The sequence below is a fragment of the Microtus pennsylvanicus genome, chromosome 3 (assembly GCF_037038515.1).
Source record: "Microtus pennsylvanicus isolate mMicPen1 chromosome 3, mMicPen1.hap1, whole genome shotgun sequence".
Lineage (NCBI taxonomy): Eukaryota > Metazoa > Chordata > Mammalia > Rodentia > Cricetidae > Microtus > Microtus pennsylvanicus.
The window spans coordinates 14,543,971-14,567,384 of NC_134581.1; the positions used below are offsets into that span (position 1 = coordinate 14,543,971).

Genomic DNA, 23,414 nt, shown 5'->3' on the forward strand with positions numbered 1-23,414 from the left:
GAGAGTCATGGCAGAGACTAGCAAGCATGCTTGAGTCCATGGGACAAACGTAGGTTAAGTGGGTTGTCAGTGCGGGAGCACTAGTCTGTTTCACCAGTCAGCAGAATCACAGCGGAGGATCTAAGGCCTTTGGGGTGCTAGGAGAGAAGGGAGGGCTTTAGCAAATGAGGGCCAGGCCTAGCAGGCTGGCTAGCTGGGCGGGCCTTGTTCAGGAGGCAGGCCTAGAGGCGGACCCAGGCAGTTTTACTTCCTGAGCCCCTGCTGCCAGCAGCAGAACCAACACGGTGCCTTGCTGCCTGCTTCTCGGTAAGTGTGGACCTTAAGGGTATGGGGTAAGACAGAAAAGGATAAGTTTCCCTCACTTCGAAGGTGGTCAGCAGTAGGGGAAGGGCTCCTCCCTCAAAAGGATAGCAGTTTGCCCAATCCCCTAGGAAAACAGGCCTGTCTTCTAGCTTCCTGCTCTGAAAATGGGCCCTGGATAGTGCCTGACAGAAGGGAAGGTCTGAGCTGTGCTTTTGCCCACACCCTATCCCTATCCCCGTCCCTGCCCACTTGAGATTCTGCTGGCACTCATCTACCCCATGCTCCTCCCCAGGATCAGCATGGGCTCACATGCTCTGCCCCATGGTCCCATGCAGACCCTCATCTTCTTGGACCTAGAAGCCACTGGCCTGCCTTTCTCTCAGCCCAAGGTCACAGAGCTGTGCCTGCTGGCTGTCCACAGATATGCCCTGGAAAACACCTCCATCTCTGGGGGGCAGCCACCTCCAGTGCCCAAACCACCCCGTGTGGTGGACAAGCTCTCTCTATGCATTGCTCCAGGGAAAGCCTGTAGCCCTGCAGCCAGTGAGATCACAGGTCTTAACACAGCTGAGCTGGAAATCAATGGGCGTCAATGCTTCGACGACAACTTGGCCAACCTGCTCCACGCCTTCCTGCAGCGCCAGCCACAGCCCTGCTGCCTTGTGGCACACAATGGTGACCGCTATGACTTTCCCCTGCTCCAGGCGGAGCTTGCTATGCTGAGCATTGGCAGTCCTCTAGATGGTACCTTCTGTGTGGATAGCATTGCTGCCCTAAAGGCCTTGGAACGATCTAGCAGCCCCTCCGAGCATGGTCCAAGGAAAAGCTACAGCCTGGGAAGCATCTACACCCGCCTGTATGGGCAAGCACCGACAGACTCACACACTGCTGAAGGTGACGTTCTAGCCCTGCTCAGCATCTGTCAGTGGAAGCCACGGGCCCTGTTGCAGTGGGTGGATAAATATGCCCGGCCCTTTAGCACCATCAAGCCCATGTATGATACTGCAACTACTGCTGGAACAACCAACCCAAGACCATATGCTGCCACGGCCACTACATCCCTGGCCACAACCAATACAAGTCCCAGCCATGGCAGGAGCAGGCAACGCAAGAGTCTTCCTCCAGCAAAGGTCCCAGAAGCCCCATCACAGGAGCTTCTGGCCCCACTGGGCCTGCTGGCCTGTCTGACCTTGGCAGTAGCCATGCTGTATGGACTCTTCTTGGCCTCCCCTGGGCAGTAAGTCAAGAAGGAAATCTGATTAATAAAGACCTCTCACAGCACTGACTGGTACTTGTCAGATCCACTTCTTCTCAGCCTGGGCCTCTGCCCATACTCAGGGCCCTGGGGACAAGGCACAGTTTCTGTCCTGCTAAAAGTGGACAATCAAACCTGCTAGGCTAATAAAAGTAGGGGAAACAAGTTCAAGAAGTAGATAGGAACAGTATTTGGTGTATAGCCAAGGCTAGCAGCCAGGCTCTGAAGGAAGAGGAAGTGGGTCCAAATGTTTGCATTTATTATAAACAAGGGTGCAGAGCCTGGATGCTCAGAAACACACCAATAGACACAAAGCTAGGGCAGCTGGTGGAACAGCAACCAACAGGGAACACCGAGATGAGGTATTCATGTCTGGGCCAGAGCTACCATCTGGGTCTTCCACCCCCATTTGGTCCAGATAGCCCCTTGGCCCTGGTGTCCCTGTTGCCAGGACAAACTGGACTGTTCTACAGGAGTCAGGTATCAAGAGAAACAGACTCAGAGGTCAGGAACCAGGGATTTCAATCTCACACCAACTATCACACATCTGGAGACAGAAAACAGGCAAAATGTTTGGCTAAAAGCAAAACAAGATACTGCAGAGAGAAACAGGAGCGTGAGGTGGACAGAGACCCCTTGCCTAGTGGCAGGAGCCAGGCCAACAAAGGCTGAAAAGCATCCCCACTGAATAGCAAGTGCACATGGCCCTCTACATAGTCCCAGGGAAGATACTGAGTAGTTCAGACAACAAGTGGTGGTAGATGAGGCTCTGCCTGCTGTGCTTTGACATCAGGAGCTGACCCATAGCACCGAGCTTCAGCCAGGCCCCTTATTCTCCCCGCCTACCTGCCTCACCGCAAAATGCAGCCAAGCCCTGGGGACAAGCCATGGCCCTGAGCAGCAGCTAGCTGGTTACTCCCCAGAGTAGGACATGTGCCCACAAAAAGCTTACTCTCCAAGTATGACAGGCCATGGTTGGTCACCCTGGGGTGAACTGGGAAATACCTCCCCCCAATGTTTTTAGTTTACTTGAGACTTCAGAAAGTCTAATTTCAAGTGAGGAAGAAAGCAGGTTGGTCCCACCCCACACTGGTAAGGATCTGTGCCTACCTGGTCAGCGTCAGAGGAAGCTACATGTTTAGACAAGGCACACACACCACAGAGCAGAGAGCTCCACACACCACTCACTCGCACATGACATAATCAAATGGCAGTCAGAGAGGTAGGAGGCAGGCTCAGGGGACGGCCTTTGGGGGGTCCATGTAGGCTGGGTTGTATGGAGGCTGGCTGGCAGAGTAGGGTGTAGCTGAACCTCCTGAAAGTAAAGAGGACACAGGTTAGCTGTGGGGACATTGGGCTGCAATGTAAATGGGCAGGCAAGCTAGCAGGAAGAGACCCTAGGAGCAGAGGCCTAAGATGTCATGCAGGGTACCCACAGTGGTACTTACCAGCCAAAGTCTCATGATAGGCTGGTGGCCCCATGGGCTGGGCCAGGTAGGGTGGTGGGTACTGCGTTGGGTAGGGTGCTGCTGACATTCCTGGCTGGGGAGGCATGGGATGATAGCCCTGGTACGTTGGTCCAGGGTAGCTGGGGGCCACACTTGGAGGCTGAGGGTAGGGAGTATGAACCACGGTGGTGGTTGTGGTGTTGGTCACGACAGCTGCAAAGAGAATCCTGATTAGTCAAAACCTTATGGCTCCCTAGGCCAGGAGAGGCCAGGCCTGCCCATCCATCCCTTCAGCTTAGCCCAAACAGGTTCCTGGTCAGCAACCCTTGCCCTCTCTGGGATCAGCATGTTCATGCAGGGAGGGGCACAGGCAGACAAGGTAGGGAAGGGCAAGCTTACGGCGTGGTCGGCGGCACATCTTATACAGGCAGCAACAGGAACAGGTGAAGCATATGATGATGGTGGCAATGAACAACACAAAGATGGTCAGGCCAATGGCGACAGTCGCTCCAAACCTGCCAAAGAGCTCGTTGTAACCACCTTTTACTCCTTCCTATGACCAACGATCCTCACCTCACTGCTCCCAAGGGCACCCTTCTCAGCAACACAGACTCTAAGAGACTTCCCAGTTATGTGGTAGAAATCTGTTTCAGCCCAATTCCTCACACAGGCAGCAGGGATGTAAAGCTCCCCTTCCCCACGTCTGCTCCCTGTATCTTCCTGCCTACAACCCTGTCCTCCCCTACCAAGCCAGCAGCTTATGGTTGTCAGGCATATGCCACAGCCAGGTAGGATGGGATCAGAGTCAAACAGGCTGCCAGCTCAGCTCTCTGCAGGCTGTGTGACATCCAGGGCTGCTCCATGGTTAACTAGCATGGGTCCATCCCGGGGTGGCTAAATGGAGGGAGCAGTACTTTCTGGAAGAAGCTGCCTCCCTGCCCTACCCAGGCACCCACAGAATAGAGGTTGCCCTTTGACAGCAACCGCATAATCTGGAAGTCTATCTCTTCCCCCAAATGGTTCCCGATAGCAGACAAGGCCCGCAGTTATCCTCCCATAGTCCCTGGGCCCACACTGGATCCTAATAACAGACAAATGTTTGCTAACTGCAACAGGCACATTCCAAGTGTGAACTCCAGAACATCTGCCCCTCTGAGGTCAGAGAGGAAGGATGTAGGTGCCACCCCACCCTACATGAGGCTTCCAGCTCACAGCCACAACAGGGCCTCTCAGCCGAGGGACAGACTTAGGGACAGGGCCCCCACACTCCAGGCTTCCAAAACTGGAGCCTTCACCAACCAGAACAAGCACTTAAGACAGGACCAGAAGCACAGGTGTCCCCCTGAGCAGTCAGAGGCAGGAAAGGACGAAAACACATTCACGCAATTGGTGGCATGCAGCGGAAGGGCCAGTGTCTCTCTGCCTCTCTATAGAATGTGCCTCGCTCACCCCATGTTAGCCTCCGCCTTCACACAAAGGGCTCCTGCAGCCCAGGACTTCCCCTCTTTTCATCAGGGGCCACTCAGTTTCAATCTCCTCCCTTTTCAAAGAAAAGGAAATCGAATCTTCTTCTCAGTCTTTCCCAGTCCTGACGTCAGCGGCAGGAAGGACAGATTCACAGGCCCAGTAGCCTCCCTCTTAAAGACACAGTATGAATGACTCAAACACCCTTTACAGCACCAGCAGCCAGAGAGGCACTGAGAAGGGCTGGAGGGGCAGGCAGAGGCCCCAGGTCACTTTCCCAGCCCTGTGTACCCAGGCCTCTAAATGCAGCCTAGCCCCAGCCCTGAGCTAGTCTGTTTGCCTCACCCTCTACCCGCCACCAGCCTGAGCATGCATGGGCAAAGGGGGACCTGCTGGCTCTGGCTGACACACAGGCCGCTGATCCTCCTCTCCCACTCCCTGCCCCTGCCAGGTCTGATCATGTTTCCCTGGTTTTGATGCCAAAGGCTCCCCCAGCCCCGGGAACCACACGATGTTGTTTCTCATAATCACTAGTGACATGGTGTGTACCCACCTTTCTGTGGGTATAGTCTAAGTATAGTTAACAACTAAAATCTAGGGTTTTTCTAACCAGAGAGCAAAACTTACAAAAAAGAGCCAATTTCAATCTTGAATTAAAAGTTTAGCTAGGTGTGCTAGCGCCCAGGTAATAGTTGAAGTCTGGAGGCTGTCGAGGCAGATGATGAGTTCTGGGCAAGCCTGAGCTACATAGAGAATTCCAGGCAAGCCTGGATTATACTGAGAAACCCTGTCCCCCAAAAGCCTAAAGAAAAAAAATAGACAAAATTCCTTGTGGAATCCACCAAGCCAGGTGGGGCCAAGAACTCACCCCTCCCTCTTTATCTCCAATCTAGCCAGCTCACTAAGCATCAAGCTGTTTCTGCCCGTAGGGTCTCTACACATTCACATCTTCCTGCCGGTGGGGGGGGGCTCATTCCCAGCTGATTATCCCTGTTCACCTCTCAGACCTTAGCACAAAGTGTCACCTCCAAGGGGACACATTCCTCAACCACAAAAACACCAGAATCCTTGGCTCCTATAGACAGGTGGAAGATCTCTGATTCTTGAGGCCAGCTTGGTCTATGTATGAGTTTCAGACCAGCCAGGGCTACATAGTGAGATCTGTCTCAAACAACTAGAAAAAAAAGAAAGAAAAGAAACCAAAGTTGAGCACACTGAGGGAGGGCACATCCTGCACAGGATGTGAGAACTCAGGGCTTGGCAGGTGCAGGTGTGCACCCTTGCGGACCTCTGTGCTGACCTGTGGCTCACAAGGTCAACGGTGGAATACGGGGGCAGGGTCTGCAGACCTCGGGTCCCAGCATCTTTGCTCTGGGGGCTTCTCTGGGCAAGTCATGGCCAGGCAGCAGGGACTGAACCTGTACCATGGACTCCACTCTGTGGGATCTGTGCTACAGAGGCGTCACACAGGTGTCCAACAGAGTGTCTCCCTAAGAGCGCTCCCAAGAGAAGTGCCATGGACAGCCTTGTCCCCAGCTTCCTCTGCTGTGCACAGTTTCTGGGCTCCGAAGAATAAGACAAAAAGAAATCCCAGCAACCCATTCTTCCTCCGAGCATTGCCTCCCGCCCCCCGCAATAGTTCTAGCTGTCTCTGCCATAGCCAAAAAGAGCCTTTCCCCACACTGTCAGGCCCTGAGTGTCTCTATGGCATTGTTTACACTCATACACTGCTTCCAATTTCATATGCTGTGCTGGGTGGCTCCTGCCAACTATGCCATGCTGGTGTGGGGTGCCAATCTCACCCGAATGCAGTCCACGGTGCTTTGGGCCAGCTGCCTTCTTGCTGTCAACCCCAGCCCTCCCTCTTGCTCTCCCTGACACTGTTCCTCAGATACTGCTGTCCCCTAGGTTCCATGCTCTGCATGTTCTTCTCACCTAAACCTTCAAGACGAGGCCCCTCTTCCCCAATCCCACTAATGGGCTGGACCCGTCTCCAGAGCGGAGGCCAAGGAAGTCAGCCCCTCTGTTCTCTCTCTTCTCTTGCTCCTTGCTGGCAGGGAGCTGCTGGACGCCAACAGCCCACCTCCACCCTGGCCTCCTCCCAATGGCTCTGTCCAGGAAGTCACAGCCACTCCCAATGGTTGCCTGCCATGTTGATGCCTGTGTTTTTTCCCTCAGTGCTTGCTTTGTGGCCTCAGATGATAACAGATGACAGTTCAGGAAGGGAACACGGAAGCTCATACCTGTAATTCCAGCAATCAGGAAGCTGAGGCAGGAGGATTACACATTCTGGGCTAGTCCAAACGACAAAGTGAGTTCCAGGCTAGCCTGGGCTACAGAGCAAGAGGCTGCTTCAAAACAAACAAACAAAAATGCTAGGGCTACAGCTCAGTTGACAGAATGCTTGCCTGTATAGAGATAAATTATTCTAGTCCGATGATGCCACATGCCTAGAGTGCTAAGACTCACAACTGGGCAGGGGGTCTAGGTCCCCCGCCCCCAGGCTGGCAGCTGGCCTGCCAGTCTCGGAACTCAGACTTGGAAAGTTGCAGGTGTTAGCTTTGTAATCAAGCCCCAGATATTCACTAGATGAGGCTTTGCATTCCGGACCAACAGGACAGGGATCCTAAAGAGCTGGAGACTAACCTATACCAGTCATTTTAGCCTTTTCTCTATGCTGGTGCCCGGATCTGCAGAACCGTCTGTTAAAAACTGCTTTACTTTCCCTAGTCTCTTGAATTTGTTATCATAAAGTAAGGCTCTTGTTTCTCCCACCTACCACACGGGAGGCCCTGGGTTCGACCTGCAGCGCTGCATAAACTTGGGGTGGAGATGAACCCCTGTGATTTAAGCACTGGGGAGGATCAGAAGTTCAAGGTCATCCTCAGCTACATACCCAGTTCATGGTTAGCCTGGGCTACAGGAGACTTTGTCTCAGGGAGGAAGAAAAGGAAGAAAGAAAAATAGGGCAGGAGCCTGACCAAGAAGTGTGAGCGTGAGGGAAGAATTACAGCTGTGCCCCTTCTTCCTACGGAGCCACCCCGATCCTGAGGCCGAGATGCCAGCACAGTGACTGTGAGCCACAAACATGACTGAGCACTTCTGCTGTCTCAGCACCTTGACTCAACATTGTCATACCGTCTGTCACCTCACGGTCACCACCCTTCCACCACCAGCATGGCCATCATTACATCACCACCATCAACCACCCGACTACCACTGCCTCATTACCTCACAGGACTGTGGCCGCCACCAAATGTCACTTCCTCCTCTGTTCCCTCTTTCATCAGGTTCCACTCCATCACTCAGGTCACTATGGACCCCAACCCCGGACCTTCAACTATCCGTCCCCAACCAGGTACCCCCATTATCTCCCTCCCCAGAACACAGAGGAAACCCAGCTCCCTGGAGGTTCAAAGGTCCCAGTGGGAAAACACAGTCACAACATCACTGGGACACCATCCCAATGATTCTGTGTCGTTTAGGTATGTAAAGGCCACCCCTAAGCCCACCTGATCCCTTGTTACTTCTGCCAGGAAAACAGACCCAGCCAAAAGGCTTTATTTACCCTGACATGGGGTCATCCTCAAAACTGGATCGAAATCTCAGCGCCGAACCCAGCTGCTCAAGTGCCTCCGTGGTGGTGGAAAATCTGCTAACAGAAAAGAGAAAGTTCCTGAGCAACACACCGGATCCCCATCCGCACACATGACCTTCCAAGAATGAACGGCTACACACCAGAAGAGATCCGTACACTCTTCCCCAACACACCAAAGACAGTCTCCAGGGCACAGTTTCCTGGAGGCCAGGAAACAGCAGATCTCAAACTTAAGATATGCAGCGTAGGGGCTGGAGAGATGGCTCATTGTTTAAGAGCACTGACTGCTCTACTGGCTGCTCTTCCAAAGGTCCTGAGTTCAATTCCCGGCAACCACATGGTGGCTCACAACCATCTGTAATGAGATCTGGCGCCCTCTTCTGGCCTGCAGGGATACATGCAGACAGAATACTGTATACATAATAAATGATTAAATCTTTAAAAAAAAAAAAAAAAGATATGCAGCGTACATGCCCCTGACCACAACAGGATGGACAACAGGATGGAGGGGGAAACCCAGAGCAGAGGCCTGCATTGCTACAAAGTTAAAAAAACAAACGCAGGGGAAAATAGACCACTACCAACTCTTTCCACTGGAGACTGAGGCAGGAGGATCACAAGATTGAAGCCAGCCCAAACTGCATGACAAGATGTTTTCTACAGAGGGAATGAAGGGGAGGGAGGAAATGGGAGAAAAGGGGGAGGGAAGAGAGGAAAGGCAACACAGGACCGAATGAAAATGCTTAAGTCAAAATTCAGCAAGCAAGAGCCACGGTGATACACAGCTGCAACCCCGGCGCTCAGGAGGCAGAGACAGGAGAGTCAGGGGCTAGGGTAAGCTTGTGCGGCAGGAGACCCCATCCCAAAAAAAACAGACCACGGGCATCAAACAGCTGAGCTAATTTAGAAGGAAATGAACTTCATTACTAGAATATGTCAAGGACAAAAAACAGTAAGCCACAGCTGGGCGTGGTGACTCATAACCCCAACATCCAGGAGGCTGAGGCAGGGGTTGTCTAAAATTCGAGCTCCTTTTAGGCTACAGACAGACTGGGGCGGGCGGGGAGAACAAAGCTAGACAGAGTAATACACACTTAGAATCCTAGCACACAGAGGAAGGACGATCAGAACTCAGGATCATCCTTTGTTACTCCGCAAGGTCAAAAGCAGCCTCAACTAAACAAAAACAAAAAAGCCACAACTGCAAACACACACACACACACAAAACAACAAAACTCAAGAAAAGTCAGGTGTAGGGTGCATGTCTACACTGGGAGCCTGAGGATGATTTGGAGTTCAAGGGTATTCTGTGCTACATAATAGAACCCTGTCTTCTCTTTCTTTATCCTTTTTTTTTTTTTTTCGTATTTCAAAACAAGGTTTCTCTGTGTATCTCTGGGTGTCCTGGAACTCACTCTGTAGACCAGGCTGGCCTCAAACTCACAGAGATTCACCTGCTTTTACCTCCCAAGGGCTGGGATTAAAGGCTTGCGTCACTACGCCTGGCTATTCTTTTTTCTTAAAAAATTAATGTTGGGGCTGGAGAGGTGGCTCAGTGGTTAAGAGCATTGCCTGCTCTTCCAAAGGTCCTGAGTTCAATTCCCAGCAACCACATGGTGGCTCACAACCATCTGTAATGAGGTCTGGCGCCCTCTTCTGGCCTGCAGGCAGAAACACAGACAGAATATTGAACACATAATAAATAAATATTTAAAAAAAAAAATTAATGTTGGAGCTGGAGAGATGGCTTGGTGGTTGAGAGTACTGTTTGTTCTTCTAGGAGACTCAGGTTCAATTCCCAGCACCCACATGGCAGTGAACAACTGTCTGTCATGGGCTGGAGAGATGGCTCAGTGGTTTAGAGCACTGGTTGCTCTTCCAGAATTTTTACAGTTGTTTATTACATGTACTTACTTTTATGCCTTATATTTTTTAGTAATGAATATTTTTTCCAGCCCAATCACTGTTTCTTCCCCAGCAGTGTTTAAAAGAATACAGTTTCCATGTAATTATTTCGGGGCATAAGCTAGCCATGCGGGCGGCCGGGTGCCAGGGACGCAGCCCGCAGCTCCCTATCTCAACAGGTGCCCTCTTCTGGCCTGCAGACATAAAGACAGAATATTGTATACATAATCAATCAATAAATCAATCAATATTTTTAAAAAGAGAAAGAAAACAAACAAAAAAGTGAGATAAAACAAAAAAGGTTCACAGGGCTTTGAGCATGAAATTAGTAGATACTGATATCAAGGGACAAGACAATGTTATTAAGATTCACTTATTTACTATGTATACAGTGTTCTGCCTGCATCTATGCTTACATGCCAGAAGAGGGCATTACTATAGATGGTTGTGAGCCACCATGTGGCTCCTGGGAATTGACAAGACCTCTAAAACAGTCAGTGCTCCTAACCTCTGAGCCATCTCTCCAGCCCAACAAAACGCACTGTTTAAAGAATACACAGAGGGGCAATCTTACCAAATGCAATCTACAGATCCAGTGCAATGCCCTTCAAATTCCCAGCAAAATTCTTCAAAGACCTCGAAAGAACGGTACTCAACTTCCGTTGAGTAAAAAACCCAGGATAGCCAAAACAATCCTGTACAATAAAAGAACTTCCACAGGCATCACAATCCCTGACTTCAAACTCTACTACAAAGCTACATAACTGAAAACAGCCTGGTATTGGCATAAGAACAGACAGGAGGACCAATGGAACCGAATAGAAGACCCAGATATCAATCCACACACCTTCGAACACCTGATTTTCGACAAAGAAGCAAAAAATATCAAATGGAAAAAAGAAAGCATATTTAACAAATGGTGCTGGCATAACTGGATATCAACATGTAGAAGAATGAAAATAGATCCATATTTATCACCTTGCACAAAACTCAAGTCCAAATGGATCAAAGACCTCAACATAAAGCCAGCCACACTGAGCCTTATAGAAGAGAAAGTGGGAAGTACACTTGAACGCTTGGTAGAGGAGACCACTTCCTAAATATAACCCCAGCAGCACAGACACTGAGAGAAACAATTAATAAATGGGACCTCCTGAAACTAAAAAGCTTCTGTAAAGCAAAGGACACAGTCAACAAGACAAAATGACAGCCTACAGAATGGGAAAAGATCTTCACCAACCCCACATCAAACAGAGGTCTGATTTCCAAAATATACAAAGAACTCAAGAAATTGGTCATCAAAAGAACACATAATCCAATAAAAAAAATGGAGTACAGACATAAACAGAGAACTCTTAACAGAGGAATCTAAAATGGCTGAAAGATACTTAAGGAAATGTTCAACATCCTTAGTCATCAGAGAAATGCAAATCAAAACAACTCTGAGATTCCATTTTACAGCTGTAAGAATGGCCAAGATCAAAAACACTGATGACAACTTATGCTGGAGAGGATGTGGGGAAAAGGGAACACTTCTGCATTGCTGGGGGGAATGCAAGCTGGTACAACCCCTTTGGAGGTCAATGTGGCAATTTCTCAGAAAATTAGGAAACAACCTTCCTCAAGACCCAGTAATACCATCCAAAGGATGCTCAATCGTGCCACAAGGACATGTGCTCAACTATGTTCATAGCAGCTTTGTTTGTCATAGCCAGAACCTGGAAACAACATAAATGCCTCTCGACCAAAGAATGGATAAGGAAAATGTGGTACATTTACACAGTGGAGTACTACACAGCAGAAAAAAATAACGACATCTTGAATTTTGCAGGAAAATGGATAGAACTAGAAAACATTATTTTGAGTGAAGTAACCCAGACCCAGAAAGACAATTATCACATGTACTCATTCATAAGTGGTTTTTAAACATAAAGCAAAGAAAACCAGCCTACAAATCACAACCCAGAGAACCTAGACAACAACAATGCGGACACTAAGAGAGACATACATAGATATAATCTACATGGGAAGTAGAAAGTAAAAAAAGACAAGATCTCCTGAGTAAACTGGGAGCATGGGGACCTTGGGAGAGGGTTGAAGGGGAGAGGAGAGGCAAGGAGGGGAGCAGAGAAAAATGTAGAGCTCAACAAAAATCAATTAAAAAAAAGAAAGAGAATACACAGAGGAAGCCGGGTGGTGGTGGCGCACACCTTTAATCCCAGCACTTGAGAGGCAGAGGCAGGCGGATCTCTGTGAATTTGAGGCCAGCCTGATCTATAAAAGCTAGTTCCAGGACAGGCCCCAAAGCTACAGAGAAGCCGTGTCTCGAAAAACCAATACACAGAATACACAGAGGCCAGTGAGACAGCTGTAGCCGCCAAGCTGCCTTGGAGGTTCAATAGCACGGTGGAGGGAAGACCTGGCTGCTAAAAGTCATCCTCTGACTTCTACACATGCAGTAGGCATTCGCGTGCCCATGCACATAAAAAACAAATTAATTTTTAGCCGGGCAGTGACGGCGCATGCCTTTAATCCCAGCACTCGGGAGGCAGAGGCAGGCGGATCTCTGTGAGTTCGAGACCAGCCTGGTCTACAGAGCTAGTTCCAGGACAGGCTCCAAAACCACAGAGAAACCCTGTCTCAAAAAAAAAAAAAAAAAAAAAGAATAGACACAGGACCAGGCAGTGGTGACGCATGCCTTTAATCCCAGCACTCAGGAGGCAGAGGCAGGTGGATCTCTAAATTTGAGGCCAGCCTGGTCTACAGAATGAGTTCCAGAACAGACAGGCCTCACAGAGGAACCCTGACTCCAAAAACCAAGAAAGAATAAACAATAAACACTGGCAATCAGAAGCTACGATTGGGCCAATGAGATGGCTCAGAGGTAAAGACTCTTGCTGACAGTTAGCGGCTGCTCTCCACATGCTGTGCACAGCACACATACACATACCAAAAGTCATAAGCAAAATGTAATAGGAAGAATAAACGGAAACTACCAGGAAGAACTTAAGGAGAGGTTAAAGACTTAGCAACTCTGAGAACTTGAAGTCCCCTATAAAGACAGCGGAAGCAGTTTCTAAGCAAATGTGGAAATCCGGTGACTGCCCTGACTGCACGGGAAATGCAAGAGAAAGCAGAATCAAAGATGGGGTTTTAAAGGAAGAAATCAAAGTGTCGGGAAAAACAGAGTGTAGCTCAGTGGCTCTGTTATCCCAGCTCAGAGGTTTGATCCCCGCACCAAAAAAGAAGAAAAGACGTGGAAAATTCTCAGCCTACTTATATTGTAGGCAATAAGATTGCAGTCCAAAGCCCACCTGATATGGAGATTAGAACGGGGTACACCAGGTTAGTTCAGCAGAGATGCTGCCAGTGGAACTAAAGGAGGCAGAGACCAGGATGTGAGGGACACTGCAGGACTCAGCTCCCACAGGACCTGACCATAGTGCTATGACATTGTGTGCCACTCTCCAGGACAAAGAGAAGTCCTCAACGACAATCTAGAGCCCCTGGAAGCTGCATGGCATAGGCGGGAGGGTGCAATGCACAGGCTTGTCACAGCGGTCTGCCGGAGACCATTCTCAAGCCTTAAAGCCTACTGGTGGACCTGACTTGGCGTACATCTTTGGAGGCAGAGGCGGGAGGATCTCTGTGAGTCTGAGGCCAGCCTGGTCTACATAGAGAGTTCCAGGCAAGCTAGAGCTACATAGTGAGACCCTGCCTCACAAATTCAAAATAATAAATGCAGGATCTAGAGAAATAGCTCAGTGCTGAAAAGCATTTGCTGTTTTTACACAGGACCCAGGATTGGTTCCCAGGCCCTATACGGTGGCTCACAACTGTGGCTTTCTACTCTGGTGCCAGGAGAACCGACACCCATTTCTGTACTCTTTCATCACTCTACATACATACATACATACATACATACAGGGAAATGCATACATGCATGCAAAAATACTCACACATATAAAAAAAATAAATCTTATATAAATAAATACTGTGGACAGTGCCTGAGAACCAGCATCTGAGGTCTCCTCCAGTCTCCACACACACTTCAGCTACATGTGCTCACACACGTGCCCACATTCTCTCTTTCTGTCTCTCTCTTTAACAGAGTTTGCCTTGATAAGTTTGGGGCTTTTATTTGTTTTATGTATATGAGTGCTCTATCTTCATGTACAACTTTGTGCCAGCAGAGGGCACCAGATCTCATGACAGATGGTTGTGAGCCACCACGTGGTTGCTAGGAATTGAACTCAGGACCTCTGGAAGAGCAACCATTCTGTGCTTTTAACCAATGAGTCATCTCTCCAGCCCCCCGCCCCCCCCCCAATCAGGGGGCTTTCTTGCTGGGAACTGTTACTTCTTACAAGTCTTCCCCAAGTAAATATTTAAAGAGACAAATAGCGGCTAGTGAATCAGTCGGTCAGCACATGGTGCTGATAAATCCATTAATGCAAAGGTGTTCTGAAAACATACGCTGCCGAGTGGCTAAGCTGAACTAGTTAACACATGCATTACCTCACACACTCGGCATTTTCTGTGAGAAGAACATGTAAAAAGTCTATTATCTTCCCAAGCATGACAGTGAATGCTTATAATCCCAACATTCAGGAGGCTGAGGCAGGAGAATTGCCTAGAAGTTCAAGACTACCATCAGCTACATAGTGAGTTCAATGCCAACCTGCACTGACCATCTCCAAAAAAGGGGGACCCCCCCAAAAAAGTCAACAGCATTAACAAAAAAGCTACCATATATAATATCTCAATTAAAAGATTTACAAATCAGGGGTGGAGGAAAGGCTCAGTGGTTAGGACCACTTGCTGCTCTTGCAGAGGGCCTGGGCTTTATTCTCACCCCACAGAGCAGCTCACAACTCCACGGTAATCCAATGACCTCTCCTGGCCTCCACAGGCACCAGGCACACAGGTGGTGCACAGACATGCAAGCAAAATACTTATGCATATAAAAATAAATAAAATAGAATACAATGATAACCAAAGAACCTTGATTCACAATTACATCTATTTCTTTCAAATACATATTTTTTAAAAGAAACCTATTTTGGAGCTGATCTTCAGAGGTAGGCATGTGTGCGTGCGTGTGCACACACATGCATAAAGAAAATCAAAGCTGGGGCTGGAGGAATGGCTAAGAACTGACTGCTTTTCCAGAAGACCAGGGCTCAATTCACAACACTCACACGGTGGTTCACAGCAGTCTGTAGCCCCAATCCTAGGGGATCCGAGGCCCTCTTCTGGCATCCAAGGGCACTGCATGTCATGTAATACATACATGTAGGCAAAACACCCATACACATAAAGTGAAAGAAAAAGTCGAAGTTATACAAAAGTTAAGGTAACAGCTACTATTTGGGGGTTGAGAGAGAAACAAAGAGTGGGCTTAAGAAGCCTCTGAGTTGTTCTAAAGACTAGCCTCGATCCAATGATAGATTACAGGGTTGCACGTTTATTTTGTGCATAGTATATTACGTACAATACAACCATATAAAAACTTCAGTCATGGAGCTGGAAAGATGACTCTGGCTAAGAGCACTGACTGCTCTTCCAGAGGTCCTGAGTTCGATTCCCAGCAACCACATGGTGGCTCACAATCATCTGTAATGAGGTTTGGCGCCATCTTCTGGCATACATGCAGCAGAACACTGTACACATAATAAGTAAATCTTTTTCTTTCTTTCTAGCCTTGGCTGTCCTGGAACCCACAGAGATCCGCCGGTCCCTGCCTCCCGAGTCAAGTGCTGAAATTAAAGGAATGCACCACCACTGCCTAGCATAAATAAATCTTAGAAACAAAACAAAAAAAACTTCAGTCAGGCAATGGTGGCACACACCTTTAACCCCAACACTCAGTAGGCAGAGGCAGGTAGGTCTCTGAATTTGAGGCCAGACTGGTCTGCAAAGTTTCAGGATAGCCAGGGCTACACAGAGAAACCCTGTCTTGAAAAAAACAAATAACAACAACACCATCTCCCCTGAAAAAAAAAATTAACAAAAACCTCAATGAAAATCTAGCATGGTGGTGCACATCTTTAATGCCAGTATTCAGGAGGCAAGAGGATCGCCGCAAATTCTAGCCCACCTCGGTCTACAAAGCAAGTGTCAGGCCAGTGACAGGTATATACAGCAACTCTGTCTCAAACAAACAAAGGGGCGGTGAGGGAAAAGAACAGATGGTTGTAAGCTGTCCTCTGACTTCCACAGATGATCTGTAGCACCCGTCCACCCATCCACATGTGCGCGCGCGCACACACACCTTTAATTTGAGCACTAGGGATCTCTGTGAGTTTGAGGCCAGCTTGGTCTACAAGAGCTAGTTCCAGGACAGGCTCCAAAGCTACAGAGAAACCCTGTCTCGATAAACTAAAAGAAAAAAACAAAACCAGAATTGTGTGATCTGAGCCGTTATAAAACAGTATCCAGACAGCAGGAAACAGATGAAAGCAGGAGAGAGGCTGAGAGTCCTGGACCCTGGAGGACACACAGCACATGTCTCATGGAGTTCCAGGGAGAAAGGAGAAGGGCAAGAGCAGTGTTTCAATATGGCAGACGCTGTCCAGAGCTAGTGAGACAAGCTAGGCACAGATTTCGGGAGTTCAACAATCCACACAAATAAAGAGAAATCTGTAAGCCAGGCAAGGTGGTGCAGGCCTTTAATGCCAACACTAAGCAGGCAAAGGCAGGCAGATTACCACAGATCAGAGGCTAGCCTGGTCTACACGAGTTCCAAGCCAGTCAGGGAATACAAGAGAAATCCTGTCTGAAAAAAATATGTAAAGGAAGGCTAAAACTGGGCAAACATGAAGTTCAGGAGTGTGTTCAAGGCCCTGTATTGGCTTCCTAGCACCACAAAAGAAAAATAATCCCTTACCCTTCTATTTCTTTAGAGATTAAAATGAAAATTAAAATGATTTTCAAGCATATGTCTCAATGGAAAGATGAGAAACTGAGAGGCAGTGCAATGGGACTTTCTATATGCCAAGAGAGAAAAGGCCACCAACCTAAGTTAATATATTTTGATGTTTTAATTTTACATTTAGCATGTACACACATGCAGAGGTCAGAGGACAATTTTCAGGAGTCAGTCCTTTCCTTCCACAGTGTGGGTCCCAGGGACTGAACTCAGGTTGTCAGGCTTGGTGGCAAGCACCTTGACCCACTGAATCATTTCAACAGCCCATTATAAAATACTACTTTAGGGGCTGCAGAGATGGCTCAGCAGTTAAGAGCACTGGCTGCTCTTCCAGAGGATCTGGGTTCGATTCCAGCACCACAATGGTTCACAACTGTGTGCTAACTCCAGTTTCAAGGAACCCAGTAATGTCTTCTTCTGCCTTCCACAGACACCAGGTATGCAGGTGATAGACATGCATGTAGGCAAAATACTCAGACACAAGAAATAAAAATAAGTAAAAGACTGTTTTAGAATGAAATACACATTATTTACCACATTAAGAAAATAAAAGCAGAAAGCCCATGACAATATCAGAAAACAGTAGAAAAGCATCTCACAAAATTCAAATTCCTCCATCTTTAAAACTCCAGGAAAAGTAGAACTAACAAGGAACTTCTTCAACATGAAACAGGATACCTCCAAAAAACTAGCATTCAACTCCTAAAACTGGAAACAAAACATGGATATAAGGCTGGAGAGACGGCTCAGCACTGATGAACACTTGCTCCTCATGCAGACTAGAGTTCTATTCCCAGCACCCATACAGCAGTCCATAACTAGCTGTAACTTCCTCTCCAGAATACCCGACAGCCTCTTCTGACCTCTGAGGGCACCGCACATATACGGTACACATATATACATGCATATAAAAGTAAAAAAAAAAATTTAAAGGCATGGCTATCTACATCTCTCCAATGCAATAAGGCAAGAAAAAGAAATAAAGTAATAAGATTGTAAAAGAAGCAAAATAAAGAGAATAAAGCCAAACAGAAATAATACAAGAAATTTAAATGTACAAACAAGAAACTAACAGAAAGCTAAATTAAAAGGCAAATATAATTTCATAATATTAACAACTACAATACATGTGATGGCCCTTTTTGGGGTGCTACCAACTGAACCCAGGGCCCAGTGTACTACTGAGCTCCATTCTAGGTGATCTGTGACATCTAAATGGAGTAAATGCACCTTCTTTTTTTTTTTGTTTTTCGAGGCAGGGTTTCTATGTGGTTTTGGAGCCTGTCCTGGAACTAGCTCTTGTAGACCAGGCTGGTCTCGAACTCACAGAGATCCGCCTGCCTCTGCCTCCCAAGTGCTGGGATTAAAGGCGTGCGCCACCACTGCCCGGCCTGCACCTTCTTTTTAAAAAGTGACTGTATGCTGGGTTTAATGCATGCACCACAATATCTACTACTTAGTAATCTCAGATGGGAAGGTTGTGTGAAACCAATCTGGGTAACACAGCAAGATCTTGTGTGAAAAAAAAAATGTCAAAAGAGGACTAGAAAGATGGCTCAGTGGTTAAGAGCACTGGCTGTTTTTCCAGAGGATCCAGGTTTGATTCCCAGCACCCACACGGCAGCTCACAACTGTTTGTAATGTAACTCCAGTTCCAGGGGACTCTGGGTTTTAAGGGCACTATCTGCACGCGATGCACAGAAATACATGCGGGCAAAGCACCCATATACAGGATATAAAAAGAAAATGAAAAGACGGGGTAGAGATGGTAGAGTACTTGCTGCCAGGTACAGGCCCTGGGTTCAACCCTCAACCCTGCATCACTCCAGACGGAGTCGGGCACTCCTGTAACCCTAGCACTCCTGAGGCAGAGACAAAAGAATCACAAGTCCTTGGCTACATTCAGCATTCAAAGCCAGCTTGAGGGGGGGGCGGGGGGGAAGAATGATGGTTAAAAAGTTTACAAAACTTTAAGCTCCCTCAGAACTTTTGCCAGTGTGGAGGAAAATAAAAAAGAACTTACAAAAACAAAAACAAAACCAACTTGGGCTATATGAGACCCTATCTTAAAATAAGTTTTTAAGTTGGGCAGTGTTATTACATGCCTTTAATCCCAGCATTGCGGAGGGGCAGAGATAGGTGGATCTCTGAGTTCGAGACCAGCCTGGTCTACAGAAGGAATTCCAGAACAGCCAGGGCTACACAGAGAAACCCTGTCTCAAAAAAACAAAACAAAAAGTTTTTTTTTTAAAAAAAAAGATTAATAAAAACTAACTAATGAAAAATTTAAATACAATATCTTTAAGTTAAGCATGGTGACATACACCTTTAAACCCAGCTCTCAAGACTCAGAGGCAGGTGGAGCTCTGTGAATTTGAGGCCAGCCAGGGCTATATAGTGAGACCCTCTCTCTCTCAAAAAAAAAAAAGACATCTATAAACTATAAGGACAAGTAATGGTTATTCTTAGTGACCATGTGGCATTTCTGGGACACCTGGCAGTCCCATGCAAGTCCCCAAGAATGTCTTACAAATTCCTGAAGAGCAGGAGGAAGGGGTACAAGGACCTCACTGCCGCACTTCTGACGTCAGCAGCTTTGGGCTCACACCAGAGAAGGTCACAGCAGTGACAATTGTTGTGGGATAAATGCTGTAAAGCTGTGTCTCTGCCTGAGGCACCTTCTGATTGGTTTAACAAAAGCTGAATTAGGTGGGCCGGAGAGGATAGGCAGGACCCCTGGGAAGAGAAAAAAACTGGGAGGAGCAACCTAGGTGCTCAGATTCCCTCAGCGGACCCCAAGCAAGTCAGATGTGCTATACTGCAGGAAGGTAAAAGCCACACAGCAGAATGTAGATTAAAAATATGTGTTAATTAAGTTATAAGAGCTAGTTAAGACAAGCCTAAGCTGGGGGCTGGAGAGATGGCTCAGTGGTTAAGAGCACTGGTTGCTCTTCCAGAGGTCCCAAGTTCAATTCCCAGCAACCACATGGTGGCTTACAACCATCTGTAATAAGACCTGGCGCCCTCTTCTGGCATGCATACATGGAGGCAGAATGTTGTATACATAAAATAAATAAATCTTAGAAAAGAAAGAAAGAAAGACAAGCCTAAGCTAACAAGCTTTTATAACTAATAATAAGTCTCAGTGCCACTGTTGGGGGACTGGCAGTCCCAAAGAAGGCCGGACAAGACCTACTATAGACAACTGTCTTATGAACACTGTCCTGAGCTCACAAAGGGCATTCATTGGAACACCCCCAAAAAGTGCCCATAAAATAATAATAAACTTTTTAAGAATACAAACAAAAGAATATACCTCAGACACAGACTAGGATGCCCATGGGATGGGAGGGGAACAGAATGGCCATGAGAAACTGAAGTGAAGACAGATGGTGCGGTCTGGACTTGTGCAAAACAGTGACAAGCTAGGAGCTACGTACGACCACTACGACTCTAAACTGCAGCCAAGGCCAAGGAGAAACACAACCTGATCATGTACGGCACATCTGGGTCCTCACCAACGACAGCAGCCTATACCAAAGATGGAATAGAAACACATCTGCTTGGCCGGGAGGACACAGCCCAGCTCACCCTGTGCTCACCCTGTGCCTTGCATAGCACACACATAACCACAGCACACACACAGCGTGGGGCACGCTCATAACCTACCCCGAGGACCTGCGGGTCAAAGTACACACTCAGAGCCAAAGCCAGCTGAGGCCATTGGGCCCAGCAAAAGGCTGAGGGAAACAGAACCCTTGAGGATGGGGGCGTGGGGAATGTGGCAGAGTGGAGTAGCTCTAGATAAGGAGCCCTAGAACAGGGCCCTCACACACTCTGGTTCAATGCTGAGCCCTCTGTCTTGAGAGGCCAAAGGGGCAGGGCACATTCCAGGGCTCAGACCGCGGCTCCTCCCCCTCCGCCTCCCCCTCCTTGCACCCACCTGGCCTCGGACTCGGAACACACATCCTTGCGCCACTGGACTTTCTTCAGCTCATCAGAGCAGCAATACTGGCTGGAACAGGAGCCGCAGCAGAAATCAGGACAGGATTCTGGGATCAGGTCATCTTCGTCAACAGGCCTGCATAGCTCACCATGGGCTGAAGCAGAGAAACAAGCCTGTTCCCCTTGTCCCATAGGCCAGGTCTCATCCACACCCCAGCCAACGACAGTGATTTCCCCGGTGCAGCTACCAGGTAAGCTTTAGGCCACCCCAGGAGACCAGCCACCTACCAAGCCTCCACCCTCTCCTTGTGGCCACACCAAGGTGCATCAAAAGATGCCCTCCATCCCTTAGCAATTCCTTGGTTTCCTGGTAGAAAACTTACTTTTCTACTTGTAAGTCTAACGGGACTACTTGCTGCTCTCTGAATACCCCTTGATTAAGACCTCAAGGCAGAGTGTCAACTGCAAAGACCCTAGGCGATTCCCCTTTTCCACTTCACCTTCAAGGCCTTATTCAAGGCCACCTCCCAGAAGCTGCCAAGGTGAATAGAAACACACCTGCAGGCACAGGACTGTCCAATATTTAATCCTTATTACCTCCATAGCAGCCTCACCTGCTGGGCACAAATGCAGAGAGAGAGAGAGAGAGAGAGAGAGAGAGAGAGAGAGAGAGAGAGAGAGAGAGAGAGAGAGAGAGAGAGAGAGAGAGAGAGGCAAACATGGGGAGGGGAGTGGAGGTGGAGGGGAGGAGAGCAGGGAGGGATGGAGAGAGGCCTAAATCTCATAGCACACACTACCAGCAGGCTGAATCCTAACCCCTGCACAAGTATCCGGAAAGTACTCATCTCTAGGACAGGCATACAGCAGGCATTAGGACATTTTTGTGCTCTCAGTGGCACCAGGCGACACCCTGTAGCACTCACAAAGCTCTCAGCCTAAGGGCAAGTGGTACCCTTGCAAATATCAACAAACAAAGTCATGCTGAGGGATGTGGGGAAGGGCACAGGGCTTTGGCTACTCACAAGCTTTGCAACACTTCAGGAAGATGCCACACACATGTCCCTGTGTGTCATCAGGCTACACTAGCAGACCTGGAGCCCACACACAGGAGACCCCCACATGCAACCCAGAGCGTCAAGACTCATCAGATGCTCTGTGGACAATCACTCAAGCACTGGTCTGGATACAGTCTTGGTCCAGCACATGGACCATGGTGGAAAGGCCCAGCCAGAGCAGTAGAGCCCCGAGGGCACAGGCACTATGAGACTCAGAGGAAAGGTAACTAGGAAGTAAGGAAGGTTGCGTTTTGGTAGCACCATACAGAACCTTGCTCTGGGCAAAACTGTAGAATGGGTATTTCTGACCCTTGCAAGCCCAGTTCAGCCACTGGCCACCGGAAAGTGAGAATAGCCACAGCCACAAGCCAGGCTGTGCCTGAGTCAGGCTGAACAGACTACACACCAGTGAGACTTTCTTTTACGGCAGGGTCCTACTATGTGGCCCTGGCAGGCCTGAAAACTCACAACCTAGACCAGACTGGCCTCAAACTCACAGGGATCCTCTCGCCTCTGCCTTCAGAGTGCTGAGACTAAAGACAAGTATCATCTTCTGGCGCTTTCATCATCGTGGGTCTTTCAGGCTGGGTCCCAGGCACAAATGCTATTCTGAACTCCAGACACCACCGAGCAAGGCTTTCTAGACTGGAGACCCATCCTCCCACAGGCTCACTCCAGGGGTAGGCTGACTACTCTTCCTTCTCATCTCCCCACCCCAGATCCTCCAAACTCATGTCAGCTTTCAGGAAACACAGTTCCTTTCCTCTAGGAAGTCAGCATCCCACGGAATCATTAGCTCCCCATGGCTGGGCTGGGGGCTGTTCCAATTCCCATCCCAACAGGTCCCCAGCCTACCCTCCCACCGGAGTCATCCCTCAGGGATGACAAGGGAAAGAGGCCAGCCTCAGGGCCCAGCTTCTCCAGGAAAACAAGGTCTGTAGAGGCAGCGGATGGAGGGCTGCCAGCCAGGAAGCAGGCTGCAAGGGACAACCTCTGCAGGAAGGGCCAGGCCGCCCTGAGGTCCTCCTACCTGGAGCTAACTAACCCCAGGCGGGGAATCCTGCTCCAGCCCCTGGAACATGTAGGGCCTACCCACTATGAAGACAAAACAAAGGTGGCAGTTTTGCGGGGCACTATCAGTTCAGGAGGGTAGGGGTGACAGGATGAAGTCAGTGATGGGATTTGCAGACGCCCCCTCTGTTATCAGGAGCCAAGTCGAAGCACTCCAGGGCTGGTGCTGTCTGGCTCGTTCCGTAGACAACTCGGGGAAGTGACCCGACCCAGTCCCTGGGCAGCGCACACCGCCCCCTTCTCCCAAGCTCACCACCCGGAGGCGGCGGCAGCAACAGCAGCAGCAGCAACAGGGCCCGCGGAGCGGGCGCCGGGTCAGCCATGGCGAGACAGACAGACGGGCGGACAGACGGACCAAGCACACCGCAGCGGTGCAGCGGCAACCTCAACGACCCGAGCGGCCCTAGCCTCCTTGCCCCGCCCCGGCCGGTTCCCGGAA

General features: G+C 48.9%; 2 protein-coding genes across 4 annotated transcripts; one reads left to right on the forward strand and one right to left on the reverse strand.

The window, feature by feature from the left end:
• Positions 1-602: 602 nt before the first annotated feature.
• On the forward strand, positions 603-1,604 carry Trex1 (three prime repair exonuclease 1). The gene has a single exon (XM_075964510.1). It carries the CDS (start codon positions 603-605, stop codon positions 1,542-1,544), a length of 942 nt encoding a protein of 313 aa, XP_075820625.1. The 3' UTR covers positions 1,545-1,604.
• Positions 1,605-1,800: 196 nt separating this feature from the next.
• Positions 1,801-23,407, reverse strand: Shisa5 (shisa family member 5). 3 transcript variants are annotated; one of them, XM_075964513.1, is made up of 6 exons: positions 23,229-23,407; positions 20,848-21,004; positions 8,039-8,125; positions 3,406-3,521; positions 3,007-3,219; positions 1,801-2,873 (listed from the first exon to the last, which is right to left on the reverse strand). In XM_075964513.1, exons 1-6 carry the CDS (start codon positions 23,296-23,298, stop codon positions 2,794-2,796), a joined length of 723 nt encoding a protein of 240 aa, XP_075820628.1. In that variant the 5' UTR covers positions 23,299-23,407; the 3' UTR covers positions 1,801-2,793. The 3 variants fall into 3 exon arrangements, with proteins under 3 accessions (XP_075820628.1, XP_075820629.1, XP_075820627.1); XM_075964514.1 differs by having other exon boundaries at positions 8,039-8,122; positions 23,229-23,406; XM_075964512.1 differs by lacking the exons at positions 8,039-8,125; positions 20,848-21,004; positions 23,229-23,407 and adding an exon at positions 4,456-4,611.
• Between the last annotated feature and the right edge of the window lie 7 nt (positions 23,408-23,414).

What these genes read in the sequence shown, in the direction of transcription:
- Trex1 (XM_075964510.1), top strand. Translation starts at nt 603, where the DNA reads ATGGGCTCACATGCTCTGCCCCATGGTCCCATGCAGACCCTCATCTTC.
- Shisa5 (XM_075964513.1), bottom strand. Translation starts at nt 23,298, where the DNA reads ATGGCTGACCCGGCGCCCGCTCCGCGGGCCCTGTTGCTGCTGCTGCTG. An exon ending in GCTGCCGCCGCCTCCGGGTG is followed by an intron (nt 21,005 to 23,228) that starts GTGAGCTTGGGA and finishes TCTCTGCTTCAG; the next exon opens with CCCATGGTGAGCTATGCAGG. An exon ending in TGTTCCGAGTCCGAGGCCAG is followed by an intron (nt 8,126 to 20,847) that starts GTGGGTGCAAGG and finishes CTTTTCTGTTAG; the next exon opens with CAGATTTTCCACCACCACGG.